The 18,256-nt window shown below is 32.6% G+C and overlaps 2 protein-coding genes across 4 annotated transcripts in view; both read right to left on the bottom strand.

Annotated features, from left to right (window-relative positions):
• Window positions 1-18,256, bottom strand: part of LOC140045196 (procollagen-lysine,2-oxoglutarate 5-dioxygenase 1-like) — a 76,216-nt gene that overhangs the window by 23,011 nt on the left and 34,949 nt on the right. For 2 of the 3 annotated variants that reach the window (XM_072090004.1, XM_072090003.1), the window contains 2 exons: window positions 5,387-5,533; window positions 3,206-3,331 (listed from right to left, as the gene is read on the bottom strand). In XM_072090004.1, the coding sequence (XP_071946105.1) occupies window positions 3,206-3,331; window positions 5,387-5,533 (273 nt within the window). Of the gene's footprint in view, window positions 1-3,196; window positions 3,332-5,386; window positions 5,534-18,256 lie in introns of those variants that run through there. The other variant, XM_072090005.1, reaches the window with a different exon arrangement.
• On the bottom strand, window positions 11,515-13,999 carry LOC140045198 (complement C1q-like protein 2). The gene is made up of 2 exons (XM_072090006.1): window positions 13,811-13,999; window positions 11,515-12,804 (listed from the first exon to the last, which is right to left on the bottom strand). The coding sequence occupies exons 1-2, from the start codon at window positions 13,819-13,821 to the stop codon at window positions 12,042-12,044; spliced, it is 774 nt and encodes a 257-aa protein (XP_071946107.1). The 5' UTR covers window positions 13,822-13,999; the 3' UTR covers window positions 11,515-12,041.

An 18,256-nucleotide genomic window follows, 5' to 3' on the forward strand; every position in this document is an offset into this window, starting at 1 on the left:
AAATGTTCATGAACAGCCTACTATATGTTGACAATTTTGTACAATTTACAATAACCAATGAAAGCTTTTATAAATACATACATTTTATACTTATTTGTGGGTTTTTTTCCATTTGTTTGAAATAAAAGATTATTTTTAACAGTTACGGTGTGATAATATTAGTTTTATCAGAACTATTATATCTATTGGAGCAAGTTTCACTGTAACTGAGATTCCATTAGATCAAAACACGGAGTAGGGGAGACAAGAAATTAAAATTATTCACACATAATTCTGTAACTGGTTGTACTGTAGTATATTATGGTGTATAGCAGAGCTGAAATTACGGGAACAACATTGTTTTATGTCATCAAAAAATGGAAAATAGAGGTATGTCCATTTTCGAAAAGTAATTCATCTCAACGAGAACATAACAAATTTAATTTATAAAGAGGTTTATTTCGCAATAGTGTGTGCGAAAGACGCAAACAAATTAGACAATTTTGAAATGCTCAAAATGACCTCAAATGTACGTGAAATTGATTAGAAAAGAATTTTGCGAAATTTGAAATTTCATATACGCGTAATCGCGTATTGTTTTTGCGTAGCACGTCATTTTTATAATGTCAAAAGTTGCTCCATATTATGAAATACACTTTCATAAATTTTCATTTATAAAATACATTTTTTTTTTCAGAATTTATGAGCAACCATAAAATGTCATTAAATCGCGCGTAACTTGCACTGCGCAACTGTAACGCCATATAACGAAGTTTTTTGCCCATCTATAGCTACTGGTCAATCTTATGACAAAGTTATACAATCTTATGTTGACCAGAATTAGAGATACGCTGCGAACAATCTTTTTTCTATTTTGTGTATACACTATATTGTATACATACTACATACAGGGCAGATTAGGTGGAAATAACGGAAACCGCCATTTTTTTAAATTTTTGACATGATGACGTCATCATAATGAAACGCGTAGATAGTAATTTTGGAAAGGAATTATCTGAGCAACAACATATCAACGTGTTGAAGAAATTTGGATACGTAAAGTATGGATGCGCGCTCTTTAAATGTCATGAACTATGTCGCAAAATATAAAAATACGACTTTTATAATTCAACTGGCCATATGATGACGTCACACAACATGCGATGCGCATAATTTTTACATGAATTTGTATCTACAATTCAACAGCTTCCAGAAAACTTTTTAATCACGAGTATCATGGCAAACGCAACGTGCACGTCATACGGTAGAATATTGCGCAGAGAAAAACGATTATGCCATTGAAAAAATGTTAGTGTGCTCTCTATTTTGTGTCACGTCTAAGTATATAAGTTAATTACACTATATATTGTATACGTACTACATACAGTGAAGAATAGGTGAAAATAAGTGACCCAAGTTATTGACGCTTTTGAACATGATGACGTCATCATAATTTTAAAAACGATATATCATGCGAAAGATAATTGATTGTACTAGACAATATATAAAAATGGGGAGAAATGGAATACGGATAAGTGGAGATGCGCTCTATTAAATGTGATGAGCTATGACGAAAGAGACAAAAATCCTATATTTCATATTCGAGTGGCCAAACAATGACGTCACAATGTCCGGTTAGCCATATCGATGCATGATTCGATATCTACAACTCATCATCTTCCAGAATGTGTAATTTAAAAAAAGTTCACCTCGTAGTTTACAATCTATGACTGTTTTAAAAAAGACATAATTTTGACGAATTGTTAAACTTTTTCTTCAAAAACGCGCGCAAATTGTCCAATTCTACGTGCTCGTATGACGTGATTGTAAGTCGAAATTGATTGAAAATTGGTAAATTTACTAGAAAAGGCTGAAAAAACAAAAATCAAGCAAAAAAAAGATGTTTTTGCGCTACGTGCGCACGCGCGCGTAAAAAAAGTGCGCACGAGTGGGAATTTTTGAAATGCTCAAAATGACCTGAAACGCGTAGAAAGTTGATTAGAAATGGATTTTTCGCAATTTGAAATTTTAAACGCGCGTGCGCGCGTAAATTTATGTCAAACATGCCATTTTTAATCCATAGAAAGTTTGCCCTTGATATGACTTAAATGTTCACCAAGTGTCATTACAAAATTACTTTTGCTTTTTAGTCTATGTTAAATACGCGAAATTCATAAAATCGCGCGTAGCTTACGCTGCGCGACTCTAAAGTAAAAAAACGAGCTGTCCTGCACTTCTACAGATAGAGGTAAATCTTCTGACAAAGTTATACGATGTAATGTTGATCATAATTTGAGATACACGTGACACAAAATTTTGGGAAAGAAAGAAGAATAACATAGAAAAAAAAAAAAAAAAAAAAAGATCCTGACAATAACAAGAGGTTATCCGCCAAGTGCGGATAACCAAAAAGTAAAAATAATATTAATTATTTTATTAAATCATTTTTTAGAGAAGTTACAGAAATGGGAAATGGGCAGGGTTGTTCAGAGTTATAGGTCCAATCAAATTGTAATTATGATGTAATTTAATACGAAAGGAAAGAAATATGATTTAAATCATCATTAACGGAGTAACAGCAGCATGTAGTCCAAAACGCACAGAAAGTCATTATTAACAAGATTACAATCAACTTCCACACTTGAAACTGTCAAAATTTAAAATTTTACAGAAATATAACAGCTCTCGTTATAATGAGTTCATACTGATATCCAATCAGATAGCTTCATTATCATATATAGCAGTGAGCCATATAGAAAGTTAAGGATTTCGGAGAGAATTCCCGAGTTTATAAGCGTGATCCTCTAGAATAGAGAAAGTGCAAGAGCGCATCCTGCGAAACTTTGTCAACGTTTTTATTAGTGGTTTAGGGAGTAACGTGAATCATTTATGCTTAAAACAACATTTTTGACATTTTTAAAAATTGTTTTATTGGATCTGGAAATATTTGAAGATAAGCATTAAATTATGATTTTGTTAAGAGAATATTTAAAATATAGATACACAGGGGATGATCCAGGATTTTCTAAACAAAGAAGTGCTAACATAAGAATATTAATAGCAAGTCCTTGTCAAAATTAGATAATAAAAAATAACATTTTCGCTCTTAAATGGGAACTAACCCTCTGGATCTGTTCCTAAGGGTTACTTTATTGAGAAGAATTTTTTTTAAATGCATTTTTTTCATCTTCAAGTTCAACAGAATTTTGTTACCAATTCAACTCACCTCATAATCAATTCCATGTCTGTTGAGGGCCATATTCAATGTAAAAGTTGACGAATCATGATGAGGTCGCAAAAACGGCTGTTCTTCTGGTTTGTACCGTACCACAAAATTCATTATTGCAAATGCCTTAAAATCAAAAAACACAAAATGATTTTACAATATTATCATCAAGATAAAAGAAAATAAAAAAAAAAAGAAAATCTAGTTGCTTTTTAATCAAATTAAAATATTTATGTATCATGCATGTACAGTAAAGGTTAAAATTACACATTTTGAAGAGAGTTGAGGGTGGAAAGATGTAACCAGATCCTATGGGACAAATCATCAAGGGTGATACTGATCACTTAGGCCTAAAGAGAGAGAGGAGTGGATAAGCCTTAAAGCAGTTTGGTTAATTCAATTATTATGAATAAGTAGTTAAACCAATTTATTTTGAAAGCAACAAATAATTTTTTCCCTTTTAAAATTGATGTTAAGAATTGTCCAAAAGTAAAATTACTAAAACTGTTTAAGACATCTTTTACAGTCTAAAACATCTTTTACGGTATAAAACATCTTTGACGGTCTAAAACATCTTTGACGGTCTAAAACATCTTTTACATTCTAAAACATCTTTTACAGTCTAAAACATCTTTTACAGTCTGAAACATCTTTGACGGTCTAAAACATCTTTTACAGTCTGAAACATCTTTGACGGTCTAAAACATCTTTTACTGTCTAAAACATATTTTACGGTCGATTATAAACCAATTTTTCATTTGTCATTTTCTCAGTAAGATTTTGTAGTTGATCAATTGGTCAGTTGGTCAATTTATTATCCCTTTATATAACCAATTTATAATTACTATAGGCCCACATTGGTTTTACCATGCATTCTTTGAATTAATAAATCATAAAAGTTTTTTTTTATTTAGTTTTTTTATATATTTTATACACAACCAACAGTGAGTAACTTACTAAAATACAGGATGGACAATCTGTTTTATAGTGCTTAAAACTAAGTCTGATTTTGGGCTTAGGGAGTGGAGTTGAAAGAGTCGTGAGTTAACCCTGGCACTAGGTCAGCATTGAACCCTAGACCTTAGGATTGGAAGGATGTTAACAACCAAGTTACAGTACCACTACTATTGATTTTAATAATGTTTATGGTACTTTTATATTATATATTATTGATTACTATTTCATATATATGATGTGATGTTGAAACACTAATCACCATACTTTTTGACTAACAAAACGGACATTCCCATCAAGAAATATAATCATTGTAAGTTTAAGTGTATCATACACCAATTGACTTTTGACGTACACTTTCTTTCTTCATGTTATTTTTGTTATCCATGTCTCCTTTGACTTTATAAATCTCACCTTTATTTTGTTTTTATTGATGTATTTATACATTTTCATGATGTTTTTATTATATATTACTGATGTCTTTCATATTATGTGATGTGAATTCAAACTAAAATAAAACGACTCAAACTTCTGACGATCAGTTGCGTCATTTGGGAAATGTCCCTAATCTGTCTAAAAGATCATCAGATAACATATCATCAGCTGATTTGATATGGGGCAAACGTGTCAGCTCTAGGGCAGTTCAAAATAAGTGCAGATATTAATATTAATTAAATTAATTTTACATGTATTTAAGTTTGTTTAGCAGCATTAACACTAAACTATAATAAGTGGTTAGTATACTATTTAAATCATGAAGTGAGTGATTCCATTTTCCTTTTACTTCATCTCCACAAAAAAGTAACTTACAGAATCTCTAAATTTCTAAACAAACATATTGCCAAGAAGGACATTTAAGCTAAGTTAATTTAAAAGTCAAATCTCACCAACTTCCTCCCTGCCCTCAATTTGGTAAATTAATATTATTATACCTTTACCACAACCCAGACTCTCCTCACAAAAACCAAAGCTATATTGATGTTTGATAATAAATAAATATTGACATAAACACACTCTCCCCCAACCAGACACTCTCCCCCAACCAGACACTCTCCCCCAACCAGACACTCCTCCGCCAACTTAGACACTCCTCCGCCAACTTAGACACTTCTCCTCCAACCAGACACTTCTCCTCCAACCAGACACTCCTCCCTAAACCAGATACTCCTCCCCCAACCCAAACTCATCCCCCCACCACCCTGCGTCCTTCAAAATCAATCCACATACCTTAGTATAGTAGCCAGGATACAGCCTTTCTTGTATTGGTGCTACATAGGTCTTTACAAGGTACAGCCATTGTTTCTCAAAACCAATCTGATTCATGTGAATATCTCGTGTCGGCACATTTTCATACCCTCCATTTAAACGTGGATCCTACAAAAACACAAATTTTTGTTCATTTAAGGCATCCATATTTTTCCAAAAAATAATAAAATAATATACTGTGTAAACCACAGAAAAATGTTGTAATGCCCAAATATGGAACATTGGAGCAGATGGGGTGGGGTGATGTAGAATTTAATATCCTTTTTCCCAGTGCTCAACAGGTGTAAATCTTTAAATTAACCACTGTTACAAATTGATATCTTCCAGGCAGTGACATCTGTGACTGTTTGAAATATGAAAACAAAATAATTATCTTGATTGATTGACAAGAATTGAAAACCATGCTTCTTCGTTCATCACAGTCGCCCTCTAGAGGAATACATTAACATTTGTAAGCAATTAAAAGGTGATGAAAGCCATTGGATCAAGTGACAGAATGAAACTCGTTCCAAATTTGGAGCACTGCAAAAGTATGTTTGAGATATCCGCAAAAAGAAAGTAGACCAAAACAAGCGGCAAACAGTGAAGTATGTATGTGATATCAATGGAATAGAAAACACAAAATCATGCTGTTTCGGCAATTATTACAAATGAAATATATGAATATAATCAGTATGGATAAAAATAACAATGAAAAGCAATATATAAGTCATAAGAGGGATGATTTGATTTGAATTTAATAGAAAAATCTTTATAAAAAATACATACAAATTACTGACATTACAAATAATTTCAAAAAGATTTTCCAGGATAGGCCAAAAAAGCTTATTAGTTATTTCCATTGGGATTGTGATCAAATTAATATATAAATAGAACATGAACTGTATATACACAATTTTATATTCTGATTTTAATTACATTTGCAAATCGCAATCACAAAAATACACCAAAGAGTAAGAACAAAAAAGTTTGTACACTTTCCCAAAACTCTTCCTCTCTCCACATCTATGAAATAATATTCAACCTTTGGGACATCCCTAATAAGGGGACACTTTAAATGTGAAACCAATGTGTGTGTGGCGGAGGAATATGCTTTAACATTATGGCCAGCACCTAATGAAGGTATACCCCATTTTATAGAACATATTTTTGGGTAACAAAGATGTCCCCATAATAGAGTTTTTGCAGTACATAAAATGCCAATAAATAACTATGAATCTGCTATGGGCATACACTAGCTTGTCTTTCTCGCTGATATTAATTTACTGGAAATTCACAATCGCAAAAATCTTGTTTTAAGTGAGTTTTGCCTATTCCCTTGACATTCCATTAGTATACACAAAAATTACTATACTCTAGTAGCTAGATCAACTTTCGTATGCACTGTGATGTCCAGAGAATTTGACTTCAGAAATTGGTTTAGGTTGGTCAAACAATCATATTTGGCTTGGTTACACATTTTGAAAATGTAGCGAAAGGTCAAAAGGTCAAGGTGAAAGGTCATAAGACCAAACATAAATATGTCCTTAAATCTCGACAACCACTGGTCACAGCGAGGTAATTTTGGTCTTAAATTAATCAGAAGGTATACATTTATATTCAGTCTAATGGGACATTTTATTAAAAAATGACCGGAAATGCCATTTATGACCTTTGACCCACAACCCAGGGCATGTATGTATCTCCGTAACTACTGGTCGTAGACACTTGAATTTGGTTTTAAATTGTTCGAAATATATGTTTTGTTATTAGTTACACATTTTGAAAAATGTTACAAAAGGTCAAATGGTCAAGGTCAAGTGTTATTTGAACAAATAAAAAAGGTACTTGTATCTCGGCAACCACTGGTCGCAGCAAGTCAATTTTGGTCTCAAAATGTTCAAAAGGCATGCATTTATATTCCATCTAATGGGGCATTTTAGTCAAAAATGATCAGAAATGCCATTTCTGACCTTTGACCCACATACCAGGGAATCTTCATATCTCTGTAAGTACAGGTCGTAGAAACTTAAATTTGGTATCAAATTGTTCGAAATATACATATTTACATTCATGTAATAGAAAATGTGGTTAAAAGATGAACAGAAATACTATTACCAATGTTTCAAACAAAAAACATATCTACACAACTTATCCTTAGACAGTAATGTTATGCAATAACTGATACTTTAAATTGTTTTAATTTCAAGTACTAGTTATTGCTGTCCCCGAGGAAATTTTGATAGAAACGTTAAGCTCAACAGTTCTTTTCAGAATGCTAGAAGTAACTTGCCATATGTATCCGATTAAACGCCCCAGGCATTTATTGTTCAAAAGGGTTTTTAGGTGGAAAGGAGGCATCTTTATTTGGGTTATAATATGGTAACATGTATAATCAAATAAATACCACCTAGATGTAAAAAAATACTGCACAATTAATATCAAAAAGTGATAAAATTATGTCAAAATTCTTGGTAAATTGTAGATTATGGTAGTTAATGAAATGTGTTGACGTGATACAATTATTGTGTAAATGCATGTGGCGGGGCGTTTATTCCACATGGTGTTCTATTGGAGGGAATGGTGGCGTTTATTTGAAGGAATACTCTAATTTTAATAATTGTATTTCGTTTCTCAACTGATAAAAGGTACTTAATACATGATTCGTTTTCCTCTTTATGCTTTTTAACGAAATGTTTCTGTCTTTTAAAATAAAAGTGATAGATTCCATTAAATGGATCTTCTCCTCCAGGTGCCAGTATAATGATATAAAACAATGACACATCATTATCCTGACACGATTGCACTCATAATGGATCTTTATTCTATCATCTATTTGTTTGTAACTACAATTTGACTACAATCTTTTGCATAGTTTTAAATGCCAATACATAGTTTCATTACTATTGTACAATATGTCCAGCTTTCCTGAAAACACCCTTGTGTACTGTAGTACAGTGTTGTAGTATGATTTTATCATGATAAACTTCTGATGCTTTTATTGTCAATGCATTCAGTACCTAAAACATCTCAAAGTGTCTAGTGGTATTGATAATAAATCTCCAGAAATATATATTGTTTTATTATCTACACTGGGAACAGACGTGTATATGTATAAATTTTGTCATTGACATTCAAAACTATTATGCAACAGTGTTACGTAATAATGACAATGACTTGGTCTATTATTGTGGTCTCCGATACCTTTTATTACATGATTGTACTTCCACCAGGATAGAATGAGGTTTAATCCCGTTATTATTCTTATTATATATATATATTTTTTCATATATATATCTGGGGTGTATTTATTTGATTATACATGTTACCATTATTACACCCAAAAAAATAAACGCCTTCCCTGAATAAATAAATGCCCAAGGCTTTTATTCGGGTAACTACAGTAAATTACTTCTAGCATTCTCAAAATGTTTGAACGTTCGGGGGTCAACAATACTTTCTAGCATTATTATAAGCAAAAGTACAATTATTACAAACAGTAAAGGATTTGTTTTAATTCCTACAGTATAATGAAATCATTAAGCATCAATTATTGCATAACATTACTGTGTAATGATAAGTTGGGTAGATATGTTTTTCATTTAAAAGATTAGTAATTAATAGTATTTCTGATCATCTTTTATCCAAATTTTCTGTTAGAATGAATGTAAATGTTTCTACGACCTGTACTTACAGAGATAAGAAGATGCCCTGGTATGTATGTCAAAGGTCAGAAATGTCATTTCCGGTCATTTTTTACTAAAATGTTTCATTAGACTGAATATGAATGTATACCTTCTGAACATTTTGAGACCAAAATTACCTCGCTGTGACCAGTGGTTGTCGAGATTTAAGGACATAATGGTGTTTGATCTTATAACTTTTGACCCTGACCTTTGACCTTTCGCCACATTTTCAAAATGTGTAACCAAGCCAAAAATGATTGTTTGACCACCCTAAACCAATTTCTGAAGTCAAATTCTCTGGACCTCAAAGTGCATACGAAAGTTCATCTAGCTACTAGAGTACTAGCTTTAAGTGAACAACAGGAATGATTCCAGGCCTGTAATGTGACGATTATGAGTTCAAATCCATTGTAATCAAACATACTCAGTATATTTTTCACACCATATTTAATTAAAATTGAAAGTTGTTCTAGAAAAGATAATATTTTACTCTTAAGATCACATGAGTTTATGTTAATTCCAACTTGTCTGCAGTGCTTTATGACAAGTAGCTTAAGTTATTTACATACAGATTTACATAAAAAACTTTCATTTACAATAATTCCTGGTTTAAGCTGATCAGCGTCAACAACCTTAACATTTATATCAGTTCTTTAGCATATTGAAAGTTAAACCAATTCCAAGAACAGGAGTTTGTAAAGGATATCTTATACGTGTTTGTTTTCTGTATTACCAGCATGGTAATGATACATTGGAAGAGTTCCTTAACTTTAAAGGCCCATTTACACTAGGACGATAACGATGGACGATAAATATATAAACATGCATTTTTTTTACATAAAACAAAATCAATTATAAGGGTTTTCGTTCTAGAACTATAGGATAATCATTTATGTTCTTTTTGATAAAAATAATATTTTTAAAATTCCAATCAAATGACGTCATGATAAATAAAAACAATAAAATCGTTGTATTGTCACAATATTATTGCTCTTACTAATCATGACGTCATTTGATTGGACGTGTGAAAATATCATTTTCATCAAAGGAAGCATAGAAGGTTATTCTATAGTTCTAGAATGAAAAGTTTTTATATTTCTTTTGTTTTATGTATGAAAAATGCACATTTGTCTATTTATCGTCGATCGTTATCGTCCTAGTGTAAATGAGCCTTAAATGCTGAGTGCGTAGTATACCACTATCAATTGTTATAATAAGGTAACAAGTACAGTATGTCATTCGATACAAAATCAACCACTCAATTGGCAAAAATATAGTGTGTTTATAAAGGGGCGAGGCTATCGGTATGGTGGTCAATTACATTTGTTTATAGTCATGGTTGACTGTGCATATAGTATATAGTTATGGTGGTCAATTACATTTGTTTATAGTCATGGTTGACTGTGCATATAGTATATCGGTATGGTGGTCAATTACATTTGTTTATAGTCATGGTTGACTGTGCATATAGTATATCGGTATGGTGGTCAATTACATTTGTTTATAGTCATGGTTGACTGTGCATATAGTATATTTGTAAGGTGGTCAATTACATTTGTTTATAGTCATGAATGACTGTGCATATAGTATTTTCTATTGGCATGGTCAAAAACTGTGCATCATTTGCTTCTTTTTTTATCAGTACAATGGACTGTTCCGATAGAAAACTTTACATTAGATGAGGAGAGAAAATAGTAAATTACATGTACATTTTGACCATGCCAATTCACTGTGCCAATATTTACTTCCACTTATAACCTCACAGATTAAAAAAAAAAGACACAAACTTTCTACATACATGCCAACATCTGAAGTTTAAAAAATGGGAGGTGGTGTTTGTTTAGGTCAAAAGCACCCTCTCTTTTATTATCGAGATGTAAGGAGTGCAGTGTGTGAGGGGAATCCCCTGTCAGTTCAGGAAAAAATCAGAAAATTGCAGATGGTCGTACAATGGCTTAAAATAAATATTGTAAATTTGCTTGTGTGTAAGTCTTTTTTGTGCAGAAATACATCAAAATTCAGTTATCTTTGTAATCCGGGAGAAAATGTGGAAAACCGATGCAAGGCCGGGAGTCAAGTCTAATATTATCAGTGATAAATCAGTTTGGAAATTCAGGTAATAACCGGCTTTATATACACGTCCTGTCCGAAAACAAATACAAATACCACTTGTGTTTTACATTTTGTTCAGGTTCTATTTTTCTGTTTTTCATAGTGGTAGCTGAAGGAAGGACTGGAGACTGTATGTCCATATCTGATCGTAATACAACTCACGGGAAATCATAATAAAAAACTTTCTATATCTTTTTTTCCTAAAGAGTTTGAGCAAATGTCAAAGGGTTTAATTATAAGACTTGAAGAAATCTAATATATTTTTATTTTTAATTTATAAATCAAATACGAAATTCAATAAAAAGATGTGTAACATTTTTTAATTACAAAATTTAAAGTAATTAAAATATATTTTTCTGTTGAATTTTAATTCAAGTATAAAAAAGTAAAACAGTATAGCTACTTGAATTTAAAATCAAACAGTAAAATTAAAATCAAATTAAAATTATTATATCTAAAGTAATTTTAATGTTGTAATTTAAAAACTTATTACTGTTTATTTCCATGTGACCAGCTTCTGTTATAACAACCCTTTTTATTGGACCCTCCATGTGACCAGTTTCTGTTATAAAAAACTTTTTTATTGGACCCTCCATGTGACCAGCTTCTGTTATAGCAACCTTTTTTATTGGACCCTCCATGTGATCAGCTTCTGTTATAACAAGCTTTTGTCATAGGATGGCGTACATCAACTTTTAACGATCGTATGTTAACGTACATGCATGTTTAAAAAATGTTAATTTTATTAAAATGATAAAAATGATCACCTATAATTCGTCAAAGTGACGAATTAAATTCTAGTTTATCTTATCATCGTTAGAGAAACCGTTGCTGTTATTTTATGCTGCATAAAGCAAGAACCCTGAGAATGAGCAATGACCATTGATGTTACTTATGTAATAGTTATAATTTATATTTGGCTCAGTCCATATTTGATCACCTTGTACTAGATCAAGTATCACCATTGTGCTAGCAGTATTAACACCAGATTTCATAGATGCGGTTACTTGAGTTTTACCATTTTTAAGCAAGTATGTAATAAAACCATTACCATTATTGGACAATGATGTTACAGAAAACACATACACGCCTGGAATTACACAAACAAATTTGCCAGTGTTTTTGTTGTAGTGATTTCCTACATTTGTAACTACTGTGTCATACTTCAATATACCAGTAGGACGACCTGGGGATGTTTTAAAAACTGCGGAAAAGGCAGACTTTCTCTGAATTGCTCGGTCACCCTTTTGTCCTTTTTGACCACTTGACCCTGTTCGCCCTCGAAGCCCTGATTCACCAGGAAGACCATTAGGTCCTGATTCACCTGCCGGCCCTTGAGGTCCCTGTAGTCCTATTTCTCCAGGAACTCCATTTGAGCCATTCCTTCCACTATCCCCTTTCATTCCTTCTTCTCCTTTCTCTCCTTGTTCTCCTTTCATTCCCGGTTCTCCATTTTGTCCTTGTCGCCCTGATACACCTGGAATACCATTATTTCCTGGAATGCCAGGAACCCCATCTGTACAACAGCTATTACAAACTTCAAGATCAAATTCAGTAGAATTTATTACTTGAAGGACAGCAAGTATGAAAAACGTCTTAAATCTGAAATAAGAAATTATGTGCTGACTAGAATATAGAAAATTACATTTTAACATTAGAGAGCTTTCACATCGAGATGGTAGACGAAAGGAGATGGTAATTCATATAAATATTAATTTACGCATGCGTATCAACCCAGTATACTCCACTCCTTTCATTATCGGGTCAATTTAAAGTTTGGTCCGATAAACGGAGCAAAGCTTATGACGTCATTTTGAAACTTTGAATGGCTGATCAGTACAAATTGCATGCATGTGGTAAAGTTCTTCATGGTTGGCTGTAAACGTAACTAAAACCTCAAACTATACTAGTGTTTAGACTGTCAATTCACTCAATGGTTCATCTACACTCATTACAAATCCTTTTAAGCCCTTTCAAGGTTTTGATGAGGTGTTCAAGTTCCTTACTTTTGAACTTTGAGCTCACGTGTACAGGGTATGAGGCCGAAGTCTAGAAGGCCTGTTATCACTTTTGCCTCGAAATCGACCATGCTCTAATAGTTTACCATCCCCTTTTGTTACCATCCCGATGTGAAAGCACAGCTAAGCTATTAAGAACCAAGATGGGTGTCTAGAAAACTCAGATCTAGAAAACTCAGATCTCAGATATATCCGAGTTTTCTAGATCTAGAAAACTCAGATATCTGGCTTTTCTAGATCTAGAAAGCTCAGATATCAATATCTGAGTTTTCTAGTTCCAGAATGGAACTAGAAAACTTAGATCATCAAATGATTGGTTAGATCTGGAAAAGTCAGATATCTGAGTTTTCTAGATCTAGAAAACTCAGATATATCTGAGATCTGAGTTTTCTAGATCTGAGTTTTCTAGACACCCAACCAAGACAGCTAAAATGGCTACCTTATCATACTTTAGTAAAAGAAATGTTGTCGCTCAGATACAAAATGTAATTTGAAGCCTATATCAATCTATCTATCTCAAAAGGTTCTTCAAGGATTTACAGTATGCTACTACAGTAGTATATTTTAAACATATAAATGTATTTACTTACCCAAAATACATAATGGTTTCTTTAATATCTTGTACTTGTTGTTCAGTAACTTGATGTTTCTCTTGTGTAAAGTGAAGACAAGACAGTTTCACATCGTATTTAAGCAATCTTTCACACCCAAACACCGCTGTTCAATTTTACCATGTATGGTCATAATAGATTTCCGAATTTCTGATAGACAATCACCCTTTATTCAATTGTTGATGTAATACCAAAAAAAGGTGCGCCATATTATCTGATATCATATGGTTACCATCAAATTTCTTAATTGTTCGAGGAAATGTTGTTAATAAATAAGTACTTAATCCATGATAAGCTTGTTTGTGTCACGGCAACAATAGAATGGTTGTTTTTAAATATTGTTTTGATCATCTAATGCACTAATAATTATTAGAAGTGTGCTACATAGTGGAGTCTGTTAGGGATATTTTGGTTCACTTTTTTCCAAAAGCATCAAATTTGGTATACAGGTTGCCCACCCTATACAAATTCAATTTTTGATGGGCGCCAAGCAAAATGACCCCTTGGGTCACCTAATTTGCATAATTTTAAATGGCGGACACTTTCGCTTAAACAGTCTATATCTCTGAAACTACTGGTCATAGAGAGTTGATTTTTAGCTCAAAATGTTCAGAACATAAACATTCCTATTTACTCTAATGAAGTATTTTAGAAAAAAATGACCGGAAGTACCAGTTTTAACCTTTGACCCATATTTTAAGGCATTGCCATATCTCAGTAAATAGTTGTCACAGACAGTTTATTTAAGTGTCAAATTGTTCAGAATATATATGTTACTATTTAGTTTAATGAAACATTTTATCCAAAAATGACCGGAAGTACTCAGTTTTGCCTTTGACCGTTACGGTGTAATTACCAACCTTTTTATGGTTAATATATTTTGATATCCATAAAACTACTTGTCATAGAGAGTTAATGTTGGTGTCAAAATGTTCAGAACATAAACATTTCTATTTACTATAATAAAGTTTTTTCTCAAATAATGACCAGAAATACCATATTTGACCTTTGACCTGTTTTTTCAGGCAAATTGCTATATCTCATTATTGGGTTGGCGTGGAAAGTTCATTTTGGTGTCAGATTGTTCAGAATATATATGTTACTATTATGTTTAATAGAAGATTTTTCCAAAAAATGTCAGGAAGTACAGTTGACCTGTTACATACATAAAAATTAATTATAAATTTGTTCAAGTTAACTGTATATTTATAATATTTTGCAATCCACTTTTGAGCACTTGTCGAAGATGGCTACTTGCATGTGCAATTGAACGAAGTATACTGAATGAAGTTGAATATAGTCTTATTTGTAGTGAGTCTAGAGTAACGCAAATGAGAGAAAATTGTATAGACAAAAAATACCCAATCTCATTCTCATCTAATCGAGTACTTAAATGAAGTCTTCTACACATTTAGCAATAATGTTTACTGATGAAATCTATTCAAGTTTTGTTTTGGAAAGTTAGTGTTTCCATCACTTGTGTTTGTTTGGTTGTTACATTCAGGGTAATTGTCCTATATTGCATTTCTTCGCTGAGTATCTTTCTTTAAAGGGCCTTCAAACTGGGGTATAACCTACTAATTAAAAGGATGGACATTTTCGGGATGCACAATATAAAAACTAGACTACTGTTGCCATATCACGAACCACAACTGAAAAATATATTTTTTCCACCAGACCTAAAGTAATCCTTGGTCCGCCAAACTTGGCAGAATTCTCGAATTTTAATTTTAAAAAATTTGGCCATCATCTGGACACGATTTGGGTATTACAGTTTTGTTACTTATGACATTACGCCTTAGTATCATCTTTTTCATTATTGCCTTTTTACTTGATTTTTGGTTGATTAGTAAATGTTAAATTGTTGTTATATTGGAATTGGTAACAACTCTTGGCTTGTGTAACATAATGTATTGATGAGCTGTTTTAACCTCATGAACAGATTTACTTTTATTACTTTCATTTCTTTTATGTACATTTTCAAAGTATTGAATGATGTGTCCTTTCTCATATCGAGTATTTGGAAAATAATGGCTTATTCAAACTTCTTTAGCAATCCTTGAACAGTCTGGTTGGTTCAGTCACCATAAGCACATGTATGGTAATTGTAATATTTTCAGTGTTCTCGTAAAGACGAAATGCCCCATCATGTTCTGAGCTTGAGTATGATATTGTTTCTTAGAAATGAGGCTAAACCTTTTTGTTGATTTTTGCACAACATTTCCATTCATAAAATTTGCATTGTTCTCATAGTCAAGGACATGCAATACAGAGTTCATTTTAAGTTTGAAAAAAGGGCAATATATGAAAAAGAGGATACTAGAGCGTAACATGTCATTAGTAACAAAACTGTTCCTATTCATCCAATCTCTTCTAGATGATTACTGTATATGGTCGATTTCTTTTTTTTTTTTTATTTGAAAATCTTTGAGAACCACCAAGCTCGACGGTCCTTGGATGACTTAGGTCTGGAGGACAGAAATCTTTGGTGTCTTTTCCCCATTCAGTGGTTGTTCGTGTTATGGCAACAAAGAGAAATGTAGCAACATGAAATTGTTATGCAACAGCAAACACAAGTGACGGAAACACTAACTTTCCAAAACAAAACTTTTACTGGATTTCATCAGTAGGCCTACACATTATTGCTAAATATGTGGAAGACTTCATTTAAGTACTCGATTAGATGAGATTGGGTATTTTTTGTATATACAATTTTCTCATTTCTCATTTACATCACTCTAGACTCACTACAAATAGGACAATCTATTCAACTTTGTTCAGTATACTTTGTTCAATTGCACATGCAAGCAGCCATCTTCGACAAGTGCTCAAAAGTGGGTTGCAAAATAATATCATAAATATACAGTTAACTATACAATTAACTGAACAAATTTATAAATTTTATGTATTTAACAAGCCAATAACTATACTTCCTGACATTTTTTTGAAAAGTCTTCTATTAAGCAGAATAGAAACATATATATTCTAAACAATCTGACACCAAAATGAACTTTCCACTCCAACCCAATAATGAGATATGGCAATTTGCCTGAAAAAACAGGTCAAAGGTCAAATATGGTATTTCTGGTCATTATTTGAGAAAAAACTTTATTATAGTAAATAGAAATGTTTATGTTCTGAACATTTTGACACCAACATTAACTCTCTATGACAAGTAGTTTTATGGATATCAAAATATATTAACCGTAACAAGGCTGGTAATTACATCGTAACGGTCAAAGGCAAAACTGAGTACTTCCGGTCATTTTTGGATAAAATGTTTCATTAAATTAAATAGTAACATATATATTCTGAACAATTTGACACTTAAATAAACTGTCTGTGATAACTATTTACTGAGATATGGCAATACCTTAAAATATGGGTCAAAGGTTAAAACTGGTACTTCCGGTCATTTTTTTCAAAAAAACTTCATTAGCGTAAATAGGAATGTTTATGTTCTAAACATTTTGGGCTAAAAATCAACTCTCTATGACCAGTATTTTTAGAGATATAGACTGTTTAAGCGAAAATGTCCGCCATTTTAAATTATGCAAATTAGGTGACCCAAGGGGTCATTTTGCTTGGCGCCCATCAAAAATTGAATTTGTATAGGATGGGCAACCTGTATACCAATTTTGGTGCTTTTGGAAGAAACTGAACCAAACACCCTTATTTCAGCCCTAACAGACTCCACTAACACGAACTTCAATACCTCAAGATTTTTACTGTAACACATCATCCTTTATTTAATAATTTGATAAGCTATAAACAGAAATATTACGACAAATGACAACCAAACTATGTTAATTCACTGTGTGGATGCGTAAATATTGGGACGTGTTTTCTTGCCTCGACACTGCTCCCTATTTATGTGATCCTTCTCTTTAAAACCTCTTTTAATACAGGGCCGTAGCCAGGATCTGTCAAGGCGGGGTTCGGACACTAAATATTTGGGTCAACCCCCCCCCCCCCCCCAGCCTGATGCGAAGCGAATTTTGTTAAATGACACCCCTAGATGGCCGGAAAAGACACTCTCGTAAAGCATGCTATATAACCAATGAGCAAAAAGATCGTACTTTTTTCCTCCTCCTCAAACACGTCGATAATTTAAATGACGATAACTATTTGTTGCCGTATGTTAGATGCGCGTGCTCTGTGTGGAACCGCCGATTGTTTGATCATTTACTCCGTATTTTGTTTTGCGTTCAAGTTCAATGCGAACGTATATCTAGGAGCAGCCCCGAAAAAAGCACACTGGGTGAAGGCAAATGCTATTTGCTAGCTCTATCTATAATATTTATTTACAGCAATTTGTTGAGGAATATAAATATGTAAATAGGTGATATTGATACATTTTAGTACGTATCGGCTGGTGGTCTAGAAAAAAATAATCGGATGCCATAATGTGAACTACAGTACTTG

The sequence above is a fragment of the Antedon mediterranea genome, chromosome 3 (genome assembly GCF_964355755.1).
Source record: "Antedon mediterranea chromosome 3, ecAntMedi1.1, whole genome shotgun sequence".
Lineage (NCBI taxonomy): Eukaryota > Metazoa > Echinodermata > Crinoidea > Comatulida > Antedonidae > Antedon > Antedon mediterranea.